Raw genomic sequence first — 22388 nt, 5'->3', positions numbered from 1 at the left:
AGAACTGAACTAGAACTGAACTAGAACTGATCTAGAACTGAACTAGAACTGAACTAGAACTGAACTAGAACTGAACTAGAACAGAACTAGAACAGAACTAGAACAGAACTAGAACAGAACTAGAACAGAACTAGAACAGAACTAGAACTGAACTAGAACTGAACTAGAACTGAACTAGAACTGAACTAGAACTGAACTAGAACTGAACTAGAACTGAACTAGAACTGAACTAGAACTTAACTAGAACTAAACTAGAACTAAACTAGAACAGAACTAGAACTTTTTTCCACTGTCCTTTTTTATGCATTTCATGCAACAAAGGATATCCGTTACACATTTATTTTCGGTCTCTAAACCATGTCGTTCATGACGTCATAGTCTTCTGAAGGCGGTGTCGGTTTTTTCGATTTAACAAATACTCAACTTAAGGAAAAACTTAAACCAGCAACAGTTCAGGCTCATTAAAAAACAAAATAAAAACGAGCAACAAGAGAATTCATTAAAATTTGCTTTCTATACTCTTTGGAGAGTAACTTAATACAATGAATGTCTCTCACATATCCTGTGAAAGTAACCGTTAGAAAATGGTCTTATAATAGGAAAACAATAAAGAGAGCGAAGAGTATAAAAGCCCTGGTATCCTGCTAACTGTGATTAGTATCAATAACGACTTTGCTGCCGACAGCAGTAGAGAAAAATAAGAAAAAATATTTAAATAAAGAAAAGTAACAAGTTTTCAGTTTTTATTTGTAAAAATTTTAAAAAATAAACCAAAAGTTCCTTTTTGTTAAGCTAAAGCAGAAAATATAGAGAAAAAAACACAATTAATAATAAAAGGATTAGCAGTGTTTAAATTGATTTAAATAAATATTTGGATTCCATTTAAAGCACAGTGTAACGGTGCAAACGAAAACCAAGAAGGATTAAACAAGTTTTGAATTTGATTTAAAAATTTGAAAAAAAAACTTCCACTAACTTTGAGTGCATATTTATTTGTCGGGAATTGTATGCATATTTCTATTATCAGTGAGTGTTTGAAATTTAAATTGTTCAACATGCCGCCAGTTAACAACAACAAGAAGAACCTACATCCTTTGGCCGTTATCAAATTGTGTGTCCTGTTTGGCATGCTGTTGAATGTTGTAAGTTTATTTCTCCTTATATTCTTCTGTTTAACTCTAGAAAGGACTGCAGTAAATTTAGTCATTTATATTCAGTCTAAATCCTTTTGCATGTTTTCACATTCTTTCTTCAGATTATTAGTTTCTGCTAAATGTTAATAATGTTGTGATAAATAGCAACGATTGTTGCTTTTGCAACGGAAACGGAAAGTGGAAGGGCGTGTTATAAACTTAGTTTTCTTTTCATTTCAATGGTTTTAGTTTATTTTGTTGGTTTTCTACAAGTTTACTGTAAATAAGTTAAAGATTAATGATAAAATTTTAGCTTTTGTGTTTAAAGTTTTTCCTTAACATCTTTTTGTGGTGAGGGTATTAATGGCCATAAACTAAAATCTTTAGCCACAGAATATATTTTTCGTTATTTAAAAAGAAAAACTTTTTTCAATTCTTTTTGTACCTTTAAACTTAATTTCATTTACTTCATTAGATTTTGCCAAATAATTGTTGATTTTTTTTAAAAAGCTATTGAATTAAATTGTCCTTTGAAATACCTGTTAAAGTTTAATTAAAATGAAAACAGAACATTAAAACTTTGTCCTTCAAAGCTAAAGGAAGGTCCACTTATCAAGGTAATAAATTCTAATTAAAAACATTTAAAATTCTTAAGTATCATTCAAGTGTTAATAACAAAACGACAATAAAACTTTTGAAATAAATAGAAAAATAACATCTAGTTCAATTCTAGTTCAGTTCTAGTTCAGTTCTAGTTCAGTTCTAGTTCAGTTCTAGTTCAGTTCTAGTTCAGTTCTAGTTCAGTTCTAGTTCAGTTCTAGTTCAGTTCTAGTTCAGTTCTAGTTCAGTTCTAGTTCAGTTCTAGTTCAGTTCTAGTTCAGTTATAGTTCAGTTCTAGTTCAGTTCTAGTTCAGTTCTAGTTCAGTTCTAGTTCAGTTCTAGTTCAGTTCTAGTTCTGTTCTAGTTATGTTCTAGTTCAGTTCTAGTTCAGTTCTCGTTCAGTTCTAGTTCAGTTCTAGTTCAGTTCTAGTTCAGTTCTAGTTCAGTTCTAGTTCAGTTCTAGTTCAGTTCTAGTTCAGTTCTAGTTCAGTTCTAGTTCAGTTCTAGTTCAGTTCTAGTTCAGTTCTAGTTCAGTTCTAGTTCAGTTCTAGTTCAGTTCTAGTTCAGTTCTAGTTCAGTTCTAGTTCAGTTCTAGTTCAGTTCTAGTTATATTCTAGTTCAGTTCTAGTTCAGTTCTAGTTCAGTTCTAGTTCAGTTCTAGTTCAGTTCTAGTTCAGTTCTAGTTCAGTTCTAGTTCAGTTCTAGTTCAGTTTCGGTTCAGTTCTAGTTCAGTTCTATTGCTGTCTAGTTCAGTTCTAGTTCAGTTCTAGTTCAGTTCTAGTTCAGTTCTAGTTCAGTTCTATTTCAGTTCTAGTTCAGTTCTAGTTCAGTTCTATTTCTGTTCTAGTTCAGTTCTATTCTGTTCTAGTTCAGTTTCTAGTTCTGTTCTAGTTCTGTTCTAGTTCTGTTCTAGTTCTGTTCTAGTTCTGTTCTAGTTCTGTTCTAGTTCTGTTCAGTTCTGTTTCGTTCTGTTCTAGTTCTGTTCTAGTTCTGTTCTAGTTCTGTTCTAGTTCTGTTCTAGTTCTGTTCTAGTTCTGTTCTAGTTCTGTTTAGTTCTGTTCTAGTTCTGTTCTAGTTCTGTTCTAGTTCTGTTCTAGTTCTGTTCTAGTTCTGTTCTAGTTCTGTTCTAGTTCTGTTCTAGTTCTGTTCTAGTTCTGTTCTAGTTCTGTTCTAGTTCTGTCTAGTTCTGTCTAGTTCTGTTCTAGTTCTGTTCTAGTTTGTTCTAGTTCTGTTCTAGTTCTGTTCTAGTTCTGTTTCTAGTTCTGTTCTAGTTCTGTTCTAGTTCTGTTCTAGTTCTGTTCTAGTTCTGTTCTAGTTCTGTTTAGTCTGTTCTAGTTCTGTTCTAGTTCTGTTCTAGTTCTGTTCTAGTTCTGTTCTAGTTCTGTTCTAGTTCTGTTCTAGTTCTGTTCTAGTTCTGTTCTAGTTCGGTTCTAGTTCTGTTCTCGTTCTGTTCTAGTTCTGTTCTGTTCTAGTTCTAGTTCCAGGTTCTGTTCTAGTTCTAGTCTAGTCAGTTCTAGTCAGTTCTAGTTCAGTTCTAGTTCAGTTCTAGTTCAGTTCTAGTTCAGTTCTAGTTCAGTTCTAGTTCAGTTCTAGTTCAGTTCTAGTTCAGTTCTAGTTCAGTTCTAGTTCAGTTCTAGTTCAGTTCTAGTTCAGTTCTAGTTCAGTTCTAGTTCAGTTCTAGTTCAGTTCTAGTTCAGTTCTAGTCAGTTCTAGTCAGTCTAGTTCAGTTCTAGTTCAGTTCTAGTCAGTTCTAGTTCAGTTCTAGTTCAGTTCTAGTTCAGTTCTAGTCAGTTCTAGTTCAGTTCTAGTTCAGTTCTAGTTCAGTTCTAGTTCAGTTCTAGTTCAGTTCTAGTTCAGTTCTAGTTCAGTTCTAGTTCAGTTCTAGTTCAGTTCTAGTTCAGTTCTAGGTCAGTTCTAGTTCAGTTCTAGTTCAGTTCTAGTTCAGTTCTAGTTCAGTTCTAGTTCAGTTCTAGTCAGTTAGTTCAGTTCTAGTTCAGTTCTAGTTCAGTTCTAGTTCAGTTCTTAGTTAGTTTCAGTTCAGTCAGTTCTAGTTCAGTTCTAGTTCAGTTCTAGTTCAGTTCTAGTTCAGTTCTAGTCATTCTAGTTCTAGTTCAGTTCTAGTTCAGTTCTAGTTCATTCTAGTTCAGTTCTAGTTCAGTTCTAGTTCAGTTCTAGCTTCAGTTCTAGTTCAGTTCTAGTTCAGTTTAGTTCAGTTCTAGTTCAGTTCTAGTTCAGATTCTAGTTCAGTTCTGTTCAGTTCTAGTTCAGTTCTAGTTCAGTTCTAGTTCCAGTTCTAGTTCAGTTCTAGTTCAGTTCTAGTTCAGTTCTAGTTCATTTCTAGTTCAGTTCTAGTCAGTTCTAGTTCAGTTCTAGTTCAGTTCTAGTTCAGTTCTAGTTCAGTTCTAGTTCAGCTTCTAGTTTCAGTTCTAGTTCAGTTCTAGTCAGTTCTAGTTCAGTTTCTAGTTCAGTTCATAGTTCAGTTCTAGGTTCTAGTTCTTAGTTCAGTTCCTAGTTCAGTTCTAGTTCAGTTCTAGTTCAGTTCTAGTTCAGTTCTAGTTCAGGTCTAGTTCAGTTCTAGTTCAGTTCTAGTTCAGTTCTAATTCATTCTAGTTCAGTTCTAGTTCAGTTCTAGTTCAGTTCTAGTTCAGTTCTAGTTCAGTTCTAGTTCAGTTCTAGTTCAGTTCTAGTTCAGTTCTAGTTCAGTTCTAGTTCAGTTCTAGTTTAGTTCTTGTTCAGTTCTAGTTCAGTTCTAGTTCAGTTCTAGTTCAGTTCTAGTTTAGTTCTAGTTCAGTTCTAGTTCAGTTCTAGTTCAGTTCTAGTTCAGTTCTAGTTCAGTTCTAGTTCAGTTCTAGTTCAGTTCTAGTCAGTCTAGTTCAGTTCTAGTTCAGTTCTAGTTCAGTTCTAGTTCAGTTCTAGTTCAGTTCTAGTTCAGTCTAGTTCAGTTCTAGTTCTGTTCTAGTTCTGTTCTAGTTCTGTTCTAGTTCTGTTCTAGTTCTGTTCTAGTTCTGTTCTAGTTCTGTTCTAGTCTGTTCTAGTTCTGTTCTAGTTCTAGTTCTGTTCTAGTTCTGTTCTAGTTCTGTTCTAGTTCTGTTCTAGTTCTGTTCTAGTTCTGTTCTAGTTCTGATCTAGTGCTGTTCTAATTATGTTCTAGTCCTGTTCTAGTTCAGTTCTAGTTCAGTTCTAGTTCAGTTCTATTTCTCTTCTTATATTCTAGTGCATACTGTTGTAGTTCTGTTCTAGTTCTGGTTTAGTACTGATCTAGTTCTGTTCTACTCTAGTTCTTTTGTTGGTATTAAACAAGCCTGCAAATATGCTTCAGTTTTTTGCATTTAGCTTTTGTGTAGTTTTATATGTAGGAAAACTCTGGGAATATTTGCAAAAAAAGTCTAAAATTGATTTTTTGTAATTTATCTTTGAAAAAATTAAAATTTTTATGAAGATAAATAATATTTATAAATTTTTATTTAATAAATCTTAGGCAAAAGGAAATCTAAACACATATAATTTTATATTAAAAACTTTTATTGAGCCCTGAAAAAATTAAATATTGCCTTTAACGTCAAACGACATCTCCATTTTATTGCCGTCAATAAAGTAAATAGCTTATTATTTCTCCTCAAGGCTTTTTTTACACAATTTCAATTACAATTTTATCCCTTGTTTCTACAACTGATATTGTTTACTTTGGATTTAGTACAACCAGGGTAATAATGAAACTAAAACAATTCATGGTCAAGGACTTTTAAAGCCAACAATATGACATCTAACGAGTTTTTAGCTATAATTTGTAAAGGATTTTTTTAGAGAAGACAAGCTATTATTGTTAAATGTCGAAGAAAACTAATTAAAAATGATGTATAAGAAAGAAATAAGAAAAAAAGAAGTACTTTTTATATTTTTTCTATTCAACAAGTTTTAGCACGCGCGGTTTTTATATTGAAATAGATGTAAAATTAAATAAAAAAATGTCATTGTCTTTGGTAATTAAATTATACAAATGGAACGTTTTGCTTAAAATAAACAAAAAAGGATTTATTACATCACAAAACACACAGAAAGAGAGGCCATTTGTGTTTATAGCAAAAGGGTTTAGAAATTTCTTAAATAAAATGATTTTTAAGAAAAGACCAAGAATTTCTAATAAAGTCATGATTACAATTTTGGGTTATAAAATTATGTCATTAGGAAAGGAAGAAAAGTAAAATAAAGAAAGAACATTCAAAAGAATTTTGTTATTAAGAAAATAAATGAATAAATTAGAAGAATAGAAAGTAATTCAAGTGAAGGAAATAATAATTATAATGAAATTAAGCAAATACAAAGAATGAATTGTATTCATTTTGATTTACAAAAGTTTTGTATAAATTAAACATCTGTTAGATGACAAAATTAATATTACTCATACGCATAGCGTAGTATGAAGATAAATTAAGAGTAATATTTCAAAGAAACTTTAATTATTTACTTATTCTGCTGCTTAGCAGCAAAACTTGCCTAAGCTTTCTATTAATTAATGTTTGTTAAACATACTTTTACTACTTTTAAAAATATTTCAATATTATTATTACTCATACGTCTGTTGTACATTTTGCGAAATCCTAATTAATATTACTCATACGTCTTGTGTATTTTCCCTTAAAATTCTATATCTAAAACAACTAAACTGTAAAAAAACCATTAACATTTACAAAAATTGTTGTTTCTTTCTATTTTGACTTCCTTTTCAATTTTCATATTTAAAAAAAAAATTAAAATTTCATTATACATTTTCTTTTCCACTAACATTTATCTCACAAAAAGCATTTAACTCTAAGACCAACAACCATTGTTGTCTTTTTGCCAGTTATTATTCATTCGTTTTAGCTTCACTTTCACTTGTGACATTTTCCAAGGATTTTCATGTAGGAAAATGTTTATGGCAAAAGCTTGGTAAAAAAAATACAGAAGAAAAACCTCATCATTGTTGTCATTCTTTAAAGCTGTTGCGCTTTGTCATCATTCATATGCAAATACGTACGAGCTACATGTATCAGGAAAACAAAAACAACAACAGTAATTTTCACATGATGATGAAATACAATTTAAAATAGTGCAGGGGTTAGGGTGTTCAGGTTAAAATCGAGGAAGTTGAATTTCCTTCCTGACTACAAGTCATAGACCATACTCTAGAATACAGTTTATAATCTCGATTGTCCAATTCTAGTTTAGCTTCAGTTAAGTTCTAGTTCTGTTCTAGTTCTGTTCTAGTTCTGTTCTAGTTCTGTTCTAGTTCTGTTCTAGTTCTGTTCTAGTTCTGTTCTAGTTCTGTTCTAGTTCTGTTCTAGTTGTTCTAGTTCTGTTCTAGTTCTGTTCTAGTTCTGTTCTAGTTCTGTTCTAGTTCTGTTCTAGTTCTGTTCTAGTTCTGTTCTAGTTCTGTTCTAGTTCTGTTCTAGTTCTGTTCTAGTTCTGTTCTAGTTCTGTTCTAGTTCTGTTCTAGTTCTGTTCTAGTTCTGTTTAGTCTGTTCTAGTTCTGTTCTAGTTCTGTTCTAGTTCTGTTCTAGTTCTGTTCTAGTTCTGTTCTAGTTCTGTTCTAGTTCTGTTCTAGTTCTGTTCTAGTTCTGTTCTAGTTCTGTTCTAGTTCTGTTCTAGTTCTGTTCTAGTTCTGTTCTAGTTCTGTTCTAGTTCTGTTCTAGTTCTGTTCTAGTTCTGTTCTAGTTCTGTTCTAGTTCTGTTCTAGTTCTGTTTAGTTCTGTTCTAGTTCTGTTCTAGTTCTGTTCTAGTTCTGTTCTAGTTCTGTTCTAGTTCTGTTCTAGTTCTGTTCTAGTTCTGTTCTAGTTTGTTCTAGTTCTGTTATAGTTCTGTTCTAGTTCTGTTCTAGTTCTGTTCTAGTTCTGTTCTAGTTCTGTTCTAGTTCTGTTCTAGTTCTGTTCTAGTTCTGTTCTAGTTCTGTTCTAGTTCTGTCTAGTTCTGTTCTAGTTCTGTTCTAGTTCTGTTCTAGTTCTGTTCTAGTTCTGTTCTAGTTCTGTTCTAGTTCTGTTCTAGTTCTGTTCTAGTTCTGTTCTAGTTCTGTTCTAGTTCTGTTCTAGTTCTGTTCTAGTTCTGTTCTAGTTCTGTTCTAGTTCAGTTCTGTTCTAGTTCTAGTTCTATTGTAGTTCTGTTCTAGTTCTGTTTAGTTCTGTTTTAGTTCTGTTCTAGTTCTGTTCTAGTTCTGTTCTAGTTCTGTTCTAGTTATGTTCTAGTTCTGTTCCAGTTCTGTTCTAGTTCTGTTCTAGTTCTGTTCTAGTTCTGTTCTAGTTCTGTTCTAGTTCTGTTCTAGTTCTGTTCTAGTTCGTTTCTAGTTCTGTTCTAGTTCTGTTCTAGTTCTGTTCTAGTTCTGTTCTAGTTCTGTTCTAGTTCTGTTCTAATTCTGTTCTAGTTCTGTTTCTAGTTCTGTTCTAGTTCTGTTCTAGTTCTGTTCTAGTTCTGTTCTAGTTCTGTTCTAGTTCTGTTCTAGTTCTGTTCTAGTTCTGTTCTAGTTCTGTTCTAGTTCTGTTCTAGTTCTGTTCTAGTTCTGTTCTAGTTCTGTTCTAGTTCTGTTCTAGTTCTGTTCTAGTTCTGTTCTAGTTCTGTTCTAGTTCTGTTCTAGTTCTGTTCTAGTTCTGTTCTAGTTCTGTTCTAGTTCTGTTCTAGTTCTTGTTTCTTGTCTCTCTAGTTCTGTTCTAGTTCGGTTCAAGATCGATTCTAGCTATTTTTTGGAAGCCCCCCTAAGGTAAATATTTAATTCGTAATGTTCAAACCATGTAGCATAAATTGTTAAATGTTAAAAAAAGATTCACTACAAAAAAAACTCATGTCACTGTAGCTGCCAATAAATAATAATGTTGCACATTATTTGTACAAGACATACACACACAAAAGAAGCAGCCAAATGAAAAAAGTAGAATGACAGAAAAATAACACACATACACGCATACACATTTATCCTGAAGCATCACAGCTCTAGCATTGTCCTTAACAAAGGAAGAGGGAGAATTAACATTAAAATAAATAAGTAGAAAATAATGTATAGAAATGATGGACTGTGTGAAAAAAATCAAATATATAAAAGTATTAAACATGAATATGCAGATAAATAAAAATAATTTTTTATAAAAATCACATGAAAAACAAATAAAAGGGAAAAGTATGCAAACAGAACGTTGAAGATAATGACAGGAATTTCAATATTAATTTTACAAGAAAGAAAAATAATAAAGTTAAGGAATTTTAATAAAATATCTATAAATCAGAGATTAAGATGTATAATATAAAGTTTGTTTGCTATAGAAATATTCGCGAAATTGTTTTCATTTTAGTCCAGTTGTTACTAAAAGTTTTTGCTTAAAAATTTTGTAAAATTAAAACATTTTTTATAAATTTTTTATTAGGAAATCTTAAATTGTTAGAAAATTAATATTAATCATAACGACACTGTTCCAAAAAAATGTTCAATTTAAAAATTTCTTGCTTTTTCACGATTTTCCTTCATTTTTCTTCGTGATAACAAACATATTACATGGGTTTTCATAAGAGCAAAATCAAGAATTCTAAAATATCTGTAATGATTGGAAATCTGTAAAATGTCATTTTGTTGATACTTGTTTGTGGTCTATTTCTTTCATTTCTTACTGTATTTTTTGTTTTTAGATCTTTGACACATTTTGTTAAATTTATTATAGCTTAAAGCTGGTATATGTATACGTTCTTTGGCAAATCAATCAATATCATTCATTTGTTTGTTTGGCTACAAACATATGACATTTAGAAATTTAAATATGTTATGGAAAACTGATTTTTTTTTTTGCAGAAATGTATGGCAAAATCAGATTAGATATCAATTTCACAAAATGTTTAATTTCAGTTAAAGCCTTAACTGACAGTTTATGCATAGAATTTTAAATTTCATAAAATAATCTTGAAAATTAAGTATTTTTATAAATTTCACAACTAAAACGTTGAAATTTAGTTTCGACAGAATGGAGTATAGGCTATAGCCTTTAGTCTATGCTATAGTTCGGAGTATAGAATGGTTGTTAATCGAAACAGCAGTAAGGACTAGTAAAGTCCAGTTTATAGTCAAGTCTATAGACTACTCTATAGTCAAGAATATAGTCAAATCTCTAGTCAAGTCTATACATACATAGTGGAGACTATAGAAATTCAAGAATTCGGGACTACAGTCCAGTACATGGTCGGGCCTTTAGTCCAGTTTACAGTGGGATTGTCCATTTTATAGAAGGGACTGTCTAGTCTAGACAGGACTATAGTCGTGGCCCCACTAAAGTCAGAACTTCTGAGTAGTCTATTAACAGGGATAAGGTCAAGTCTATAGACAACACTTTAGTAGGTAGTATAATCTAGTCTATACTCGGGACTATAGTCTAATATATAGTCCGCACTATAGATCGGATTATAGTCTATTCTATAGACTGAACTAGCATTCAGGTCTTATACTGTTCTAATTATGTTCTAGTTCTATTTCTATTCTAGATTTTTTCTAGATCTGTTCTAGCTCTGTTCTAGTTCCTGTTCTAGATCTGTTCTAGATTGGTTCTATTTCGGATTCTAGTTCTGTTCTAGTTCTGTTTCTAGTTCTGTTCTAGTTCTGTTCTAGTTCTGTTCTAGTTCTGTTCTAGTTCTGTTCTAGTTCTGTTTCTAGTTCTGTTCTAGTTTGTTCTAGTTCTGTTCTAGTTCTGTTCTAGTTCTGTTCTAGTTCGTTCTAGTTCTAGTTCTGTTCTAGTTCTGTTCTAGTTTGTTATAGTTCTGTTCTAGTTCTTAGTTCTGTTCTAGTTCTGTTCTAGTTCTGTTCTAGTTTGTTCTAGTTCTGTTCTAGTTCTGTTCTAGTTCTGTTCTAGTTCTGTTCTAGTTCTGTTCTAGTTTGTTCTAGTTCTGTTCTAGTTCTGTTCTGTCTAGTTCTGTTCTAGTTCTGTTCTAGTTCTGTTCTAGTTCTGTTCTAGTTCTGTTCTAGTTCTGTTCTAGTTCTGTTCTAGTTCTGTTCTAGTTCTGTTCTAGTTCTGTTCTAGTTCTGTTCTAGTTCTGTTCTAGTTCTGTTCTAGTTCTGTTCTAGTTCTGTTCTAGTTCTGTTCTAGTTCTGTTCTAGTTCTGTTCTAGTTCTGTTCTAGTTCTGTTCTAGTTCTGTTCTAGTTCTGTTCTAGTTCTGTTCTAGTTCTGTTCTAGTTCTGTTCTAGTTCTGTTCTAGTTCTGTTTTTCTAGTTCTGTTCTAGTTTCTAGTTCTGTTCTAGTTCTGTTCTAGTTCTGTTCTAGTTCTGTTCTAGTTCTGTTCTAGTTCTGTTCTAGTTCTGTTCTAGTTCTGTTCTAGTTCTGTTCTAGTTCTGTTCTAGTTCTGTTCTAGTTCTGTTCTAGTTCTGTTCTAGTTCTGTTCTAGTTCTGTTCTAGTTCTGTTCTAGTTCTGTTCTAGTTCTGTCTAGTTCTGTTCTAGTTCTGTTCTAGTTCTGTTCTAGTTCTGTTCTAGTTCTGTTCTAGTTCTGTTCTAGTTCTGTTCTAGTTCTGTTCTAGTTCTGTTCTAGTTCTGTTCTAGTTCTGTTCTAGTTCTGTTCTAGTTCTGTTCTAGTTCTGTTCTAGTTCTGTTCTAGTTCTGTTCTAGTTCTGTTCTAGTTCTGTTCTAGTTTGTTCTAGTTCTGTTCTAGTTCTGTTCTAGTTCTGTTCTAGTTCTGTTCTAGTTCTGTTCTAGTTCTGTTCTAGTTCTGTTCTAGTTCTGTTCTAGTTCTGTTCTAGTTCTGTTCTAGTTCTGTTCTAGTTCTGTTCTAGTTCTGTTCTAGTTCTGTTCTATTGTTCTGTTCTAGTTCTGTTCTAGTTCTGTTCTAGTTCTGTTCTAGTTCTGTTCTAGTTCTGTTCTAGTTCTGTTCTAGTTCTGTTTAGTTCTGTTCTAGTTCTGTTCTAGTTCTGTTCTAGTTCTGTTCTAGTTCTGTTCTAGTTTGTTCTAGTTCTGTTCTAGTTCTGTTCTAGTTCTGTTCTAATTCTAGTTCTGTTCTAGTTCTGTTCTAGTTCTGTTCTAGTTCTGTTCTAGTTTTGTTCTAGTTCTGTTCTAGTTCTGTTCTAGTTCTGTTCTAGTTCTGTTCTAGTTCTGTTCTAATTCTAGTTCTGTAATTCTAGTTCTGTTCTAGTTCTAGTTCTGTTCTAGTTCTGTATAGTTCTGTTCTAGTTCTGTTCTAGTTCTGTTCTAGTTCTGTTCTAGTTCGTTCTAGTTCTGTTCTAGTTCTGTTCTAGTTCTGTTCTAGTGCTGTTCTAGTGCTGTTCTAGTGCTGTTCTAGTTCTGTTCTAGTTCTGTTCTAGTTCTGTTCTAGTTCTGTTCTAGTTCTGTTCTAGTTCTGTTCTAGTTCTGTTCTAGTTCTGTTCTAGTTCTGTTCTAGTTCTGTTCTAGTTCTGTTCTAGTTCTGTTCTAGTTCTGTTCTAGTTCTGTTCTAGTTCTGTTCTAGTTCTGTTCTAGTTCTGTTCTAGTTCTGTTCTAGTTCTGTTCTAGTTCTGTTCTAGTTCTGTTCTAGTTCTGTTCTAGTTCTGTTATAGTTCTGTTCTAGTTCTGTTCTAGTTCTGTTCTAGTTCTGTTCTAGTGCTGTTCTAGTTCTGTTCTAGTTCTGTTCTAGTTCTGTTCTAGTTCTGTTCTAGTTCTGTTCTAGTTCTGTTCTAGTTCTGTTCTAGTTCTGTTCTAGTTCTGTTCTAGTTCTGTTCTAGTTCTGTTCTAGTTCTGTTCTAGTTCTGTTCTAGTTCTGTTCTAGTTCTGTTCTAGTTCTGTTCTAGTTCTGTTCTAGTTCTGTTCTAGTTCTGTTCTAGTTCTGTTCTAGTTTCTGTTCTAGTTCTGTTCTAGTTCTGTTCTAGTTCTGTTCTAGTTCTGTTCTAGTTCTGTTCTAGTTCTGTTCTAGTTCTGTTCTAGTTCTGTTCTAGTTCTGTTCTAGTTCTGTTCTAGTTCTGTTCTAGTTCTGTTCTAGTTTTGTTCTAGTTCTGTTCTAGTTCTGTTCTAGTTCTGTTCTAGTTTGTGTTCTAGTTCTGTTCTAATTCTGTTCTAGTTCTATTCTAGTTCTGTTCTAGTTCTGTTCTTATGTAGTTTCAGTTCTACGTAGTTTATATTCAAGACATAATCTAGTCTATTGTCTGGACTATTTAATCTAACTAGACTTCTAATTTTGTCTTTTCCGGAAACTGTATTTCCGTTTCAAAATTACATTGTTAAATTTGTAGAAATCTCAATTTAAAATCAACCTTTTTCTTATAAATAAATGATTTAAATAATTTTGAAAATAAAATTTATATAAGTAAATTACTATGTATCAAAATAACTGATACCGTATTAAATCTCTGGCTTATTTGCCATTTAAGAAAGAAAACGAAAAGATTGTAAATCAAATAACACTTATTATTTCCGCTTGAATTGTGAGAGAAGTATTTGTGTGTATTTTTGCAGCCTTTTTAAACCATCTTTTTTTCAAATTTAAACCAAATATATTTCTTTGAATTTTTATCAAACGTTTAACACTTCAATGGGAATGGCAAAATGGCGTGTAAGTCTTTTTTTTGTTAATTTTAAGTTTTTTCCTTTTATTTCTGTTTTACCATACAATTTATGTTGATTGTCTTATGGATTATATGGTTTCTTGTGGTAAGCATACCCGAGGAACAAACAAACAAAACAAACATGGCTGATAAATGATTTTTTTTGGTGTGTGTTTTTCGCCAGCTAACAGTGAAAAATATTTAATCATAAATTTTAAAATTATCTCAAAAAAAAGTTGGGGAAAATAAAAACTTTAATCATTTGTTAGAAAAAATATTTTGTAGAGGATAATTACAAAAAAAAAAAATGATAACATGAAGAAATTTTATAGAAAAATTGGCCTAAAAACTGTTTGGCCTTGAAACAGTTGGTGGAAAATTAAAATGATTTACCATATTTTGCCATTTTTTATAGATGTAAAGGGTCTCAGCTATTTCCATTTAAATAAGTTCTAAAGTTTAACCAGCATTGCAATGATTATAATTTTAAATAAGTCTACTGCATACTGGGCGTATACTTGATGTTTAATAATAGATTTTTTTCAATATAAAACAATAATATCAATCATACGTCATAAATGACATTGAAATAAAATCTCCGTATTATATGTATCTCTATCAATTCACCAGAAAATCATCATTATTAAATAATAATAATGTACAGTTATTAATAAAACTATAATTCCTAAACTTCATTTCAAATTTGTATAGAAATCATTAGTAAATAAATTTATCAAAAAAGTCTAAAAACAATGAGTTATTACCAAAACCTCATAATAAATTCAATTAAAATAAATTGCTGTCTATAGAAACAACAAAGACCTAAACATATTTTCTAGGCTTATTAAAACCTTCTACCTTCCTACCTTGTACCGAAACAAAAAAAGGCCTAAAAGCACCCTAGAAAAAGAAATAAACAAATAAATAAAAATATAATTTCATTGACCCCTGTAAACCTTTTGACATATTATAATAATCAATTATTATTTTCCTTAAAGGTCTTCTTTTTTTCTATTTTCTTCTAACAAAAGAAAAAATTAATGCCAAAAAAGCAGCCTGAAAAAGAATTGGATTTTTTTCCCACAAAAATATGGAATATTTACATATATTGTATTGTAGCTTGCTTGGCATGTGTTATCTTACACACATATACATATTTTTCATAAAATATTCATAACTTCCTTAGGGATTTGGTCAACCTTGAAATCAACGAAAGCAAAAAACAACAACGAATTTCATTTCCCATAGTTGTTATTAGAAATATGGAATTTTAGTAAATTATAAAAGGGAAAAACTGTTTTTCTTTAGTTCAGTTCTAGTTCGGTTCTAGTTCAGTTCTAGTTCAGCTCTAGTTAAGTTCTAGTTCAGTTCTAGTTCAGTTCTAGTTCAGTTTGTTGTTCAGTTCTAGTTCAGTTCTAGTTCAGTTCTAGTTCAGTTCTAGTTCAGTTCTAGTTCAGTTCTTCAGTTCTAGTTCATTTAGTTCAGTTCTAGTTTCAGTTCTAGTTCAGTTCTAGTTCAGTTCTAGTTCAGTTCTAGTTCAGTTCTAGTTCAGTTCTAGTTCAGTTCTAGTTCAGTTCTAGTTCAGTTCTAGTTCAGTTCTAGTTCAGTTCTAGTTCAGTTCTAGTTCAGTTCTAGTTCAGTTCTAGTTCAGTTCTAGTTCAGTTCTAGTTCAGTTCTAGTTCAGTTCTAGTTCAGTTCTAGTTCAGTTCTAGTTCAGTTCTAGCTCAGTTCTAGTTCTAGTTCAGTTCTAGTTCAGTTCTAGTTCAGTTCTAGTTCAGTTCTAGTTCAGTTCCAGTTCAGTTCTAGTTCTGTCCTAGTTCAGTTCTAGTTCGTTCTAGTTCTGTTCTAGTTCTGTTCTAGTTCTGTTCTAGTTCTGTTCTAGTTCTGTTCTAGTTCTGTTCTAGTTCTGTTCTAGTTCTGTTTCTGTTCTGTTCTAGTTCTGTTCTAGTTTGTTCTAGTTCTGTTCTAGTTCTGTTCTAGTTCTGTTCTAGTTCTGTTCTAGTTCTGTTCTAGTTCTGTTCTAGTTCTGTTCTAGTTCTGTTCTAGTTCTGTTCTAGTTCTGTTCTAGTTCTGTTTTAGTTCTGTTTTAGTTCTGTTTTAGTTCTGTTCTAGTTCTGTTCTAGTTCTGTTCTAGTTCTGTTCTAGTTCTGTTCTAGTTCTGTTCTAGTTCTGTTCTAGTTCTGTTCTAGTTCTGTTCTAGTTCTGTTCTAGTTCTGTTCTAGTTCTGTTCTAGTTCTGTTCTAGTTCTGTTCTAGCTCTGTTTCTAGTTCTGTTCTAGTTATGTTCTAGTTCAGTTCTAGTTCAGTTCTAGTTCAGTTCTAGTTCAGTTCTAGTTCTGTTCTAGTTCTGTTCTAGTTCTGTTCTAGTTCTGTTCTAGTTCTGTTCTAGTTCTGTTCTAGTTCTGTTCTAGTTCTGTTCTAGCTCTGTTCTAGTTCTGTTCTAGTTCTGTTCTAGTTCTGTTCTAGTTCTGTTCTAGTTCTGTTCTAGTTCTGTTCTAGTTCTGTTCTAGTTCTGTTCTAGTTCTGTTCTAGTTCTGTTCTAGTTCTGTTCTAGTTCTGTTCTAGTTCTGTTCTAGTTCTGTTCTAGTTCTGTTCTAGTTCTGTTCTAGTTCTGTTCTAGTTCCGTTCTAGTTCTGTTTAGTTCTGTTCTAGTTCTCTTCTAGTTCTGTTCTAGTTCAGTTCTAGTTCAGTTCTAGTTCAGTTCTAGTTCAGTTCTAGTTCAGTTCTAGTTCAGTTCTAGTTCAGTTCTAGTTCAGTTCTAGTTCAGTTCTAGTTCAGTTCTAGTTCAGTTCTAGTTCAGTTCTAGTTCAGTTCTAGTTCAGTTCTAGTTCAGTTCTAGTTCAGTTCTAGTTCAGTTAGTTCAGTTCTAGTTCAGTTCTAGTTCAGTTCTAGTTCAGTTCTAGTTCAGTTCTAGTTCAGTTCTAGTTCAGTTCTAGTTCAGTTCTAGTTCAGTTCTAGTTCAGTTCTAGTTCAGTTCTAGTTCAGTTCTAGTTCAGTTCTAATTCAGTTCTAGTTCAGTTCTAGTTCAGTTCTAGTTCAGTTCTAGTTCAGTTTAGTTCAGTTCTAGTTCAGTTCTAGTTCAGTTCTAGTTCAGTTCTAGTTCAGTTCTAGTTCAGTTCTGTTTAGTTCTGTTTTAGTTCAGTTCTAGTTCAGTTCTAGTTCAGTTCTAGTTCAGTTCTAGTTCAGTTCTAGTTCAGTTCTAGTTCAGTTCTAGTTCAGTTCTAGTTCAGTTCTAGTTCAGTTCTAGTTCAGTTCTAGTTCAGTTCTAGTTCAGTTCTAGTTCAGTTCTAGTTCAGTTCTAGTTCAGTTCTAGTTCAGTTCTAGTTCAGTTCTAGTTCAGTTCTAGTTAGTTCTAGTTCAGTTCTAGTTCAGTTCTAGTTCAGTTCTAGTTCAGTTCTAGTTCTTCTAGTTCAGTTCTAGTTCAGTTCTAGTTCAGTTCTAGTTCAGTTCTAGTTCAGTTCTAGTTCAGTTTAGTTCAGTTCTAGTTCAGTTCTAGTTCAGTTCTAGTTCAGTTTCTAGTTCAGTTCTAGTTCAGTTCTAGTTCAGTTCTAGTTCAGTTCTAGTTCTTCTAGTTCAGTTCTAGTTCAGTTCTAGTTCAGTTCTAGTTCAGTTCTAGTTCAGTTCTAGTTCAGTTCTAGTTCAGTTCTAGTTCAGTTCTAGTTCAGTTCTAGTTCAGTTCTAGTTCAGTTCTAGTTCAGTTCTAGTTCAGTTCAGTTCAGTTCTAGTTCAGTTCTAGTTCAGTTCTAGTTCAGTTCTAGTTCAGTTCTAGTTCAGTTCTAGTTCAGTTCTAGTTCAGTTCTAGTTCAGTTCTAGTTCAGTTCTAGTTCAGTTCTAGTTCAGTTAGTTCAGTTCTAGTTCAGTTCTAGTTCAGTTCTAGTTCAGTTCTAGTTCAGTTCTAGTTCAGTTCTAGTTCAGTTCTAGTTCAGTTCTAGTTCAGTTCTAGTTCAGTTCTAGTTCAGTTCTAGTTCAGTTCTAGTTCAGTTCTAGTTCAGTTCTCAGTTTAGTTCAGTTCTAGTTCAGTTCTAGTTCAGTTCTAGTTCAGTTCTAGTTCAGTTCTAGTTCAGTTCTAGTTCAGTTCTAGTTCAGTTCTAGTTCAGTTCTAGTTCAGTTCTAGTTCAGTTCTAGTTCAGTTCTAGTTCAGTTCTAGTTCAGTTCTAGTTCAGTTCTAGTTCAGTTCTAGTTCATTAGTTCAGTTCTAGTTCAGCTCTAGTTCAGTCTAGTTCAGTTCTAGTTCAGTTCTAGTTTCAGTTCTAGTTCAGTTCTAGATCAGTTCTAGTTCAGTTCTAGTTCAGTTCCAATTCTTTTCTAGTTCAGTTCTAGCAAACCATTTACATTTGTTTTTTTTCTATCTATCCCCTCTACCTCTAAAATTATGTGAAAAACGATTTATTTATTTGAACAGAGCTCTACTGGTTAGGCAGGGCGTCCAAAATAGTGCTTCAAAAGACGTTATGTAAACAGGGCTTTACTTTTATTTAACAATAGCAATAAATTGCTAAAAAGGGAACTAGTATCTCTACAAAACAAACATTGACAAAAGGTATAAAAAACAGGATGTTGAAGTATTTCTTTGTTAGAGGTGAAATATTAAGATAAAATTATTATGAAAACATTTTAAAAAACTTACAGATAAAGTTTGCCATTTATGGTAATTTAGTTGAAATGTTGAAATTTCTCGGTTAAATTAAACTTTGTTGAAACAAAACCCTTAAAATCCCTGCCATTACAGCCGTCAATAGCAACCTACACAATTTTAAACTATTTAATTACATAACTTTTCATTTATTATAGCCATCATCTGTACCAGCAAACTAGTAGTTTTACCAAAAAAAAAAATAGTTTTACGGCACGAAATTTCCACGCAATACACCACTATTATACAGGCTTTAGTGCCTTTCAATTGAATTGCTATCAACTGCACTGGTGGCCATAACGAACAATACTTCCACTGCCATAGATTTACCAAATAAAAAAAAGGATATTAGTTACACTTCACTAAGTAGATTTAATATAAAATCGAATTTTTGTTTGACTAAAACTATGCAATTTATGTAATAAACTTTAACTCCTACATGTAGGCAACACTTTGTACTGATTGAATTTCAAAAAAAAAAAAAAAAATGTTGAACATTTTAACGAAACAATTCTGACAGTTCTTGGTATAACTAGAAAGAAATGTGAGAGAAAAATTTGGGAAACAAAAGGAAAATTGAAGTTTTAAGAAAATATTTCTTAAATTTTTGATGAGATGTTTATAAAGAGATTTTTCTATTATTTAATTGTAATCCTAAAACAATTTTCTTAATGAATTGTGGAAAATTTTTGTTAATAAGTCATTTTTGTGTTGGAATTGTTATTAGTATTATTTGTTTATTAACAAGATATTATCTTATGCTATTTATTGGCACAAAAGTTTAATTAATTATGTATTTTATTACTAAGCCAACAGAAATTTTCCTAAATGATTTCTATAGAACTTTAATATTTCCTTAATAAAGCTTAATTTGTTATTTTATAAAAAATAAAGGCCACTTGATATTTTAAAAAAAACCCATCACTTACATTTTATTATTAATTATTTAAATTAAACTTTGACCTTTAGTTAATAATTCACCTTTTTAAAAGTTGTCCACTGTTAAAGTCAATTACCATAACCTGATGACATTTAAATGCCTTAAAGTATGCTACATCATTGGTTTTTATTATGATTTAATAAAAAAATTGATTAAAGCTAACAACCAAAGTATACTTTAAGTTAAATTTTGTTTAAAATGTGTGGTTTACTTTTTGGTTGAAAATAATTATTAATTATTTTATCGCTTGCTTTATTAAATTGAAATATTCTACAAATTATTAACATTAATTTAATATTTTTTGGCCACAAAAACCACAACATTCTATTAAATTGTTTGTTTATGAAAATATTTTTTAACAATTAGGAAATATTCTAAACCCAACCACCACGGCTTCCTTTAAATACAATTTATTTCTTTTGTTCAAGGTTATATATTATTATATTTGCCTAAAAACCAGCTTCCATATTTGATATTTGCTTATACAGTGTAAAAAACAATCCCTTTTCCTTCATAATAAATTTAATACTCCTCATCAATTTCCAGGCCGCATATATATATATATTTCTACATTCCATTCTTAATAACAAAAAAACTGTTTGCCTATTTTTATAACAGTATGAAAACAGTATTGTGGGTCTTCTAACATCCTGTTGCTTATTTATATTTTTGGCAATAAAAAGGAAAAACTACCCCACCGTTCCCCCCCAACAGTAACCCATGTTTACAGAGTGTTTTTCTAAAGCCTTATTACGACCACATACACTCTAACAAGTAGTGTTTTGTTAAGATAAATAAATTATCATTTTTTTGGGTGAATATTTTATAAATAACATACTTTAAGGGGCCATCAAAGGAAGATAGGACTGATGGCAAACGGTTTTTTTGTGTAAATAATAAAAATCAAATTTGTATGGAGGGGGGTTGGTTTATAGTTCAAAATTATATGATTATTGTGAAAATTGTTTGTTTCTAACTAGATTATTACTAATCCTGAATAAAGTCTCTGATCTAGGACTAGAACTGAACTAGAACTGAACTAGAACTGAACTACAACTGACTAGAACTGAACTAGAACTGAACTGAACTAGAACTGAACTAGAACTGAACTAGAACTGAACTAGAACTGAACTAGGACTGAACTAGAACTGAACTAGAACTGAACTAGAACTGAACTAGAACTGAACTAGAACTGAACTAGAACTGAACTAGAACTGAACTAGAACTGAACTAGAACTGAACTAGAACTGAACTAGAACTGAACTAGAACTGAACTAGAACTGAACTAGAACTGAACTAGAACTGAACTAGAACTGAACTAGAACTGAACTAGAACTGAACTAGAACTGAACTAGAACTGAACTAGAACTGAACTAGAACTGAACTAGAACTGAACTAGAACTGAACTAGAACTGAACTAGAACTGAACTAGAACTGAACTAGAACTAAACTAGAACTGAACTAGAACTGAACTAGAACTGAACTAGAACTAAACTAGAACTGAACTAGAACTGAACTAGAACTGAACTAGAACTGAACTAGAACTGAACTAGAACTGAACTAGAACTGAACTAGAACTAGAACTGAACTAGAAACTGAAACTAGAACTGAACTAGAACTGAACTAGAACTGAACTAGAACTGAACTAAAGCTGAACTAGAACTGACTAGAAAACTGAACTAGAACTGAACTAGAACTAGAACTAGACTGAACTAGACTGAACTAGAACTGAACTAGAACTGAACTAGAACTGAACTAGAACTGAACTAGAACTGAACTAGAACTGAACTAGAACTGAACTAGAACTGAACTAGAACTGAACTAGAACTGAACTAGAACTGAACTAGAACGAACTAAGGAACTGAACTAGAACTGAACTAGAACTGAACTAGAACTGAACTAGAACTGAACTAGAACCTGAACAGAACTGAACTAGAACTGAAACTAGAACTGAACTAGAACTGAACTAGAACTGAACTAGAACTGAACTAAACTGAACTAGAACGGAACTAGAACTGACTAGAACTGAACTAGAACTGAACTAGAACTGAACTAGAACTGACAGAACTGAGACTAGAACTGAACTAGAACTGAACTAGAACTGAACTAGAACTGAACTAGAACTGAACTAGAACTGAACTAGAACTGAACTAGAACTGAACTAGAACTGAACTGAACTGAACTAGAACTGAACTAGAACTGAACTAGAACTGAACTAGAACTGAACTAGAACTGAACTAGAACTGAACTAAACTGAACTAGAACTGAACTAGAACTGAACTAGAACTGAACTAGAACTGAACTAGAACTGAACTAGAAACTGAACTAGAACTGAACTAGAACTGAACTAGAACTGAACTAGAACTGAACTAGAACTGAACTAGAACTGAACTAGAACTAGAACTGAACTAGAACTGAACTAGAACTAGAACTGAACTAGAACTGAACTAGAACTGAACAAGAACTGAACTAGAACTGAACTAGAACTGAACTAAAACTCTACTGGAACTGAACTCAAACCATAAACATTAAAATAAATGTCATCTAAATATTATTTAAAATATTTTTTAAAATCTAAAAATATATTTTTCTTATATTTATCCCATAAGTATGCTATGATTGCTTACTTATCTTTTGTTAAAGCATTTCTAAAAAAAAGTATTTTTTTCTCAAATTATATTCATGTACAAGTGTTGCCTGCATTGTCTGCTCTAAGTCCTTGTGATAAATGTCATTTAAATGTTTTTGAAGCCTACAAGTATACTTTAGATTTTGTTATATGTTTTATACACAAAGTATGCAATACTTGTTTTACAAATAATTGCAAATAAGGTTTTTGTTTCATAAGTTATTTTGTTGTTAATATCTTCTTGGAGAGTATTTAAATGCAAAAATTTGATGATAGACTATATTTAAAATTATCAACAAAGATTTTTTTGGGTATTTGGCAAAAACTGCTCAAAACATAACATTTTTTAATAAATCATTCTTGTCTAGATATTAGATTAATGAACTATTGATAAATTGCCAAAAACTTTTAACATTTTTGATAAAAGTTTTTTATTAAAATTATTTAAATTTAATATATTACAGACATAATTGAATAAAAATATGAAAGTTCAACTTTAGTTTATCTAACTTTTCCCACTCTCCTTTAACGGTCAATATGCTTTATCTAAAAATCTTATTGTGTTTTTTGCCTCGTCTGTTCTTTATTGCCATTATCTGTGCTGCCAATCTTATTTGGCGACAAAAATTCCTATAGCTGTTCTACTTAATTACCCTGTCAATTAGTTTACTTTAATCTTCTGCTGCTCTATAGCACTTGTCCACAGTTGACTCCTAAAATTCCACTACACTTTTAAGCCAATTTAAAACACAACAAAGAAAACTTTAGTTAGCTTTAAGTGGATACGTGTTCGGTAATAAAAATCGTTTCTAAACGCCAACTAAAACCAACAGATTCACTATAAATCTCTGTATTGTGTCGATTTTTTTCTCTCTTCTTAATGTTCATGATGTTGCCGTTGTTTTTGTTTTCCTCCTCAGCTTAATATCGATTTGAGCTTTAAATTAATTTT

General features: G+C 31.7%; 1 protein-coding gene across 3 annotated transcripts in view; it reads left to right on the top strand.

Moving 5' to 3' along the window:
- The first annotated feature begins 666 nt into the window (after positions 1-666).
- Positions 667-22388, top strand: part of LOC119604268 (neuropeptide-like 1) — a 60239-nt gene continuing 38517 nt past the window's right edge. For all 3 annotated transcript variants that reach the window (XM_037956773.1, XM_037956772.1, XM_037956774.1), the window contains exon 1: positions 667-1142. In XM_037956773.1, coding sequence (XP_037812701.1) covers positions 1008-1142 — 135 coding nt within the window. In that variant the 5' untranslated portion in view covers positions 667-1007. The remainder of the gene's footprint in view (positions 1143-22388) is intronic.

Source organism: Lucilia sericata, unplaced genomic scaffold (assembly GCF_015586225.1).
Source record: "Lucilia sericata isolate MDLA Ls3-8-SP2 unplaced genomic scaffold, ASM1558622v1 Contig000376F_arrow, whole genome shotgun sequence".
NCBI classification, from domain to species: Eukaryota; Metazoa; Arthropoda; class Insecta; order Diptera; family Calliphoridae; genus Lucilia; species Lucilia sericata.
Note: the sequence above shows the minus strand (reverse complement) of the source record. Positions and strands in the feature narration are given on the sequence as shown.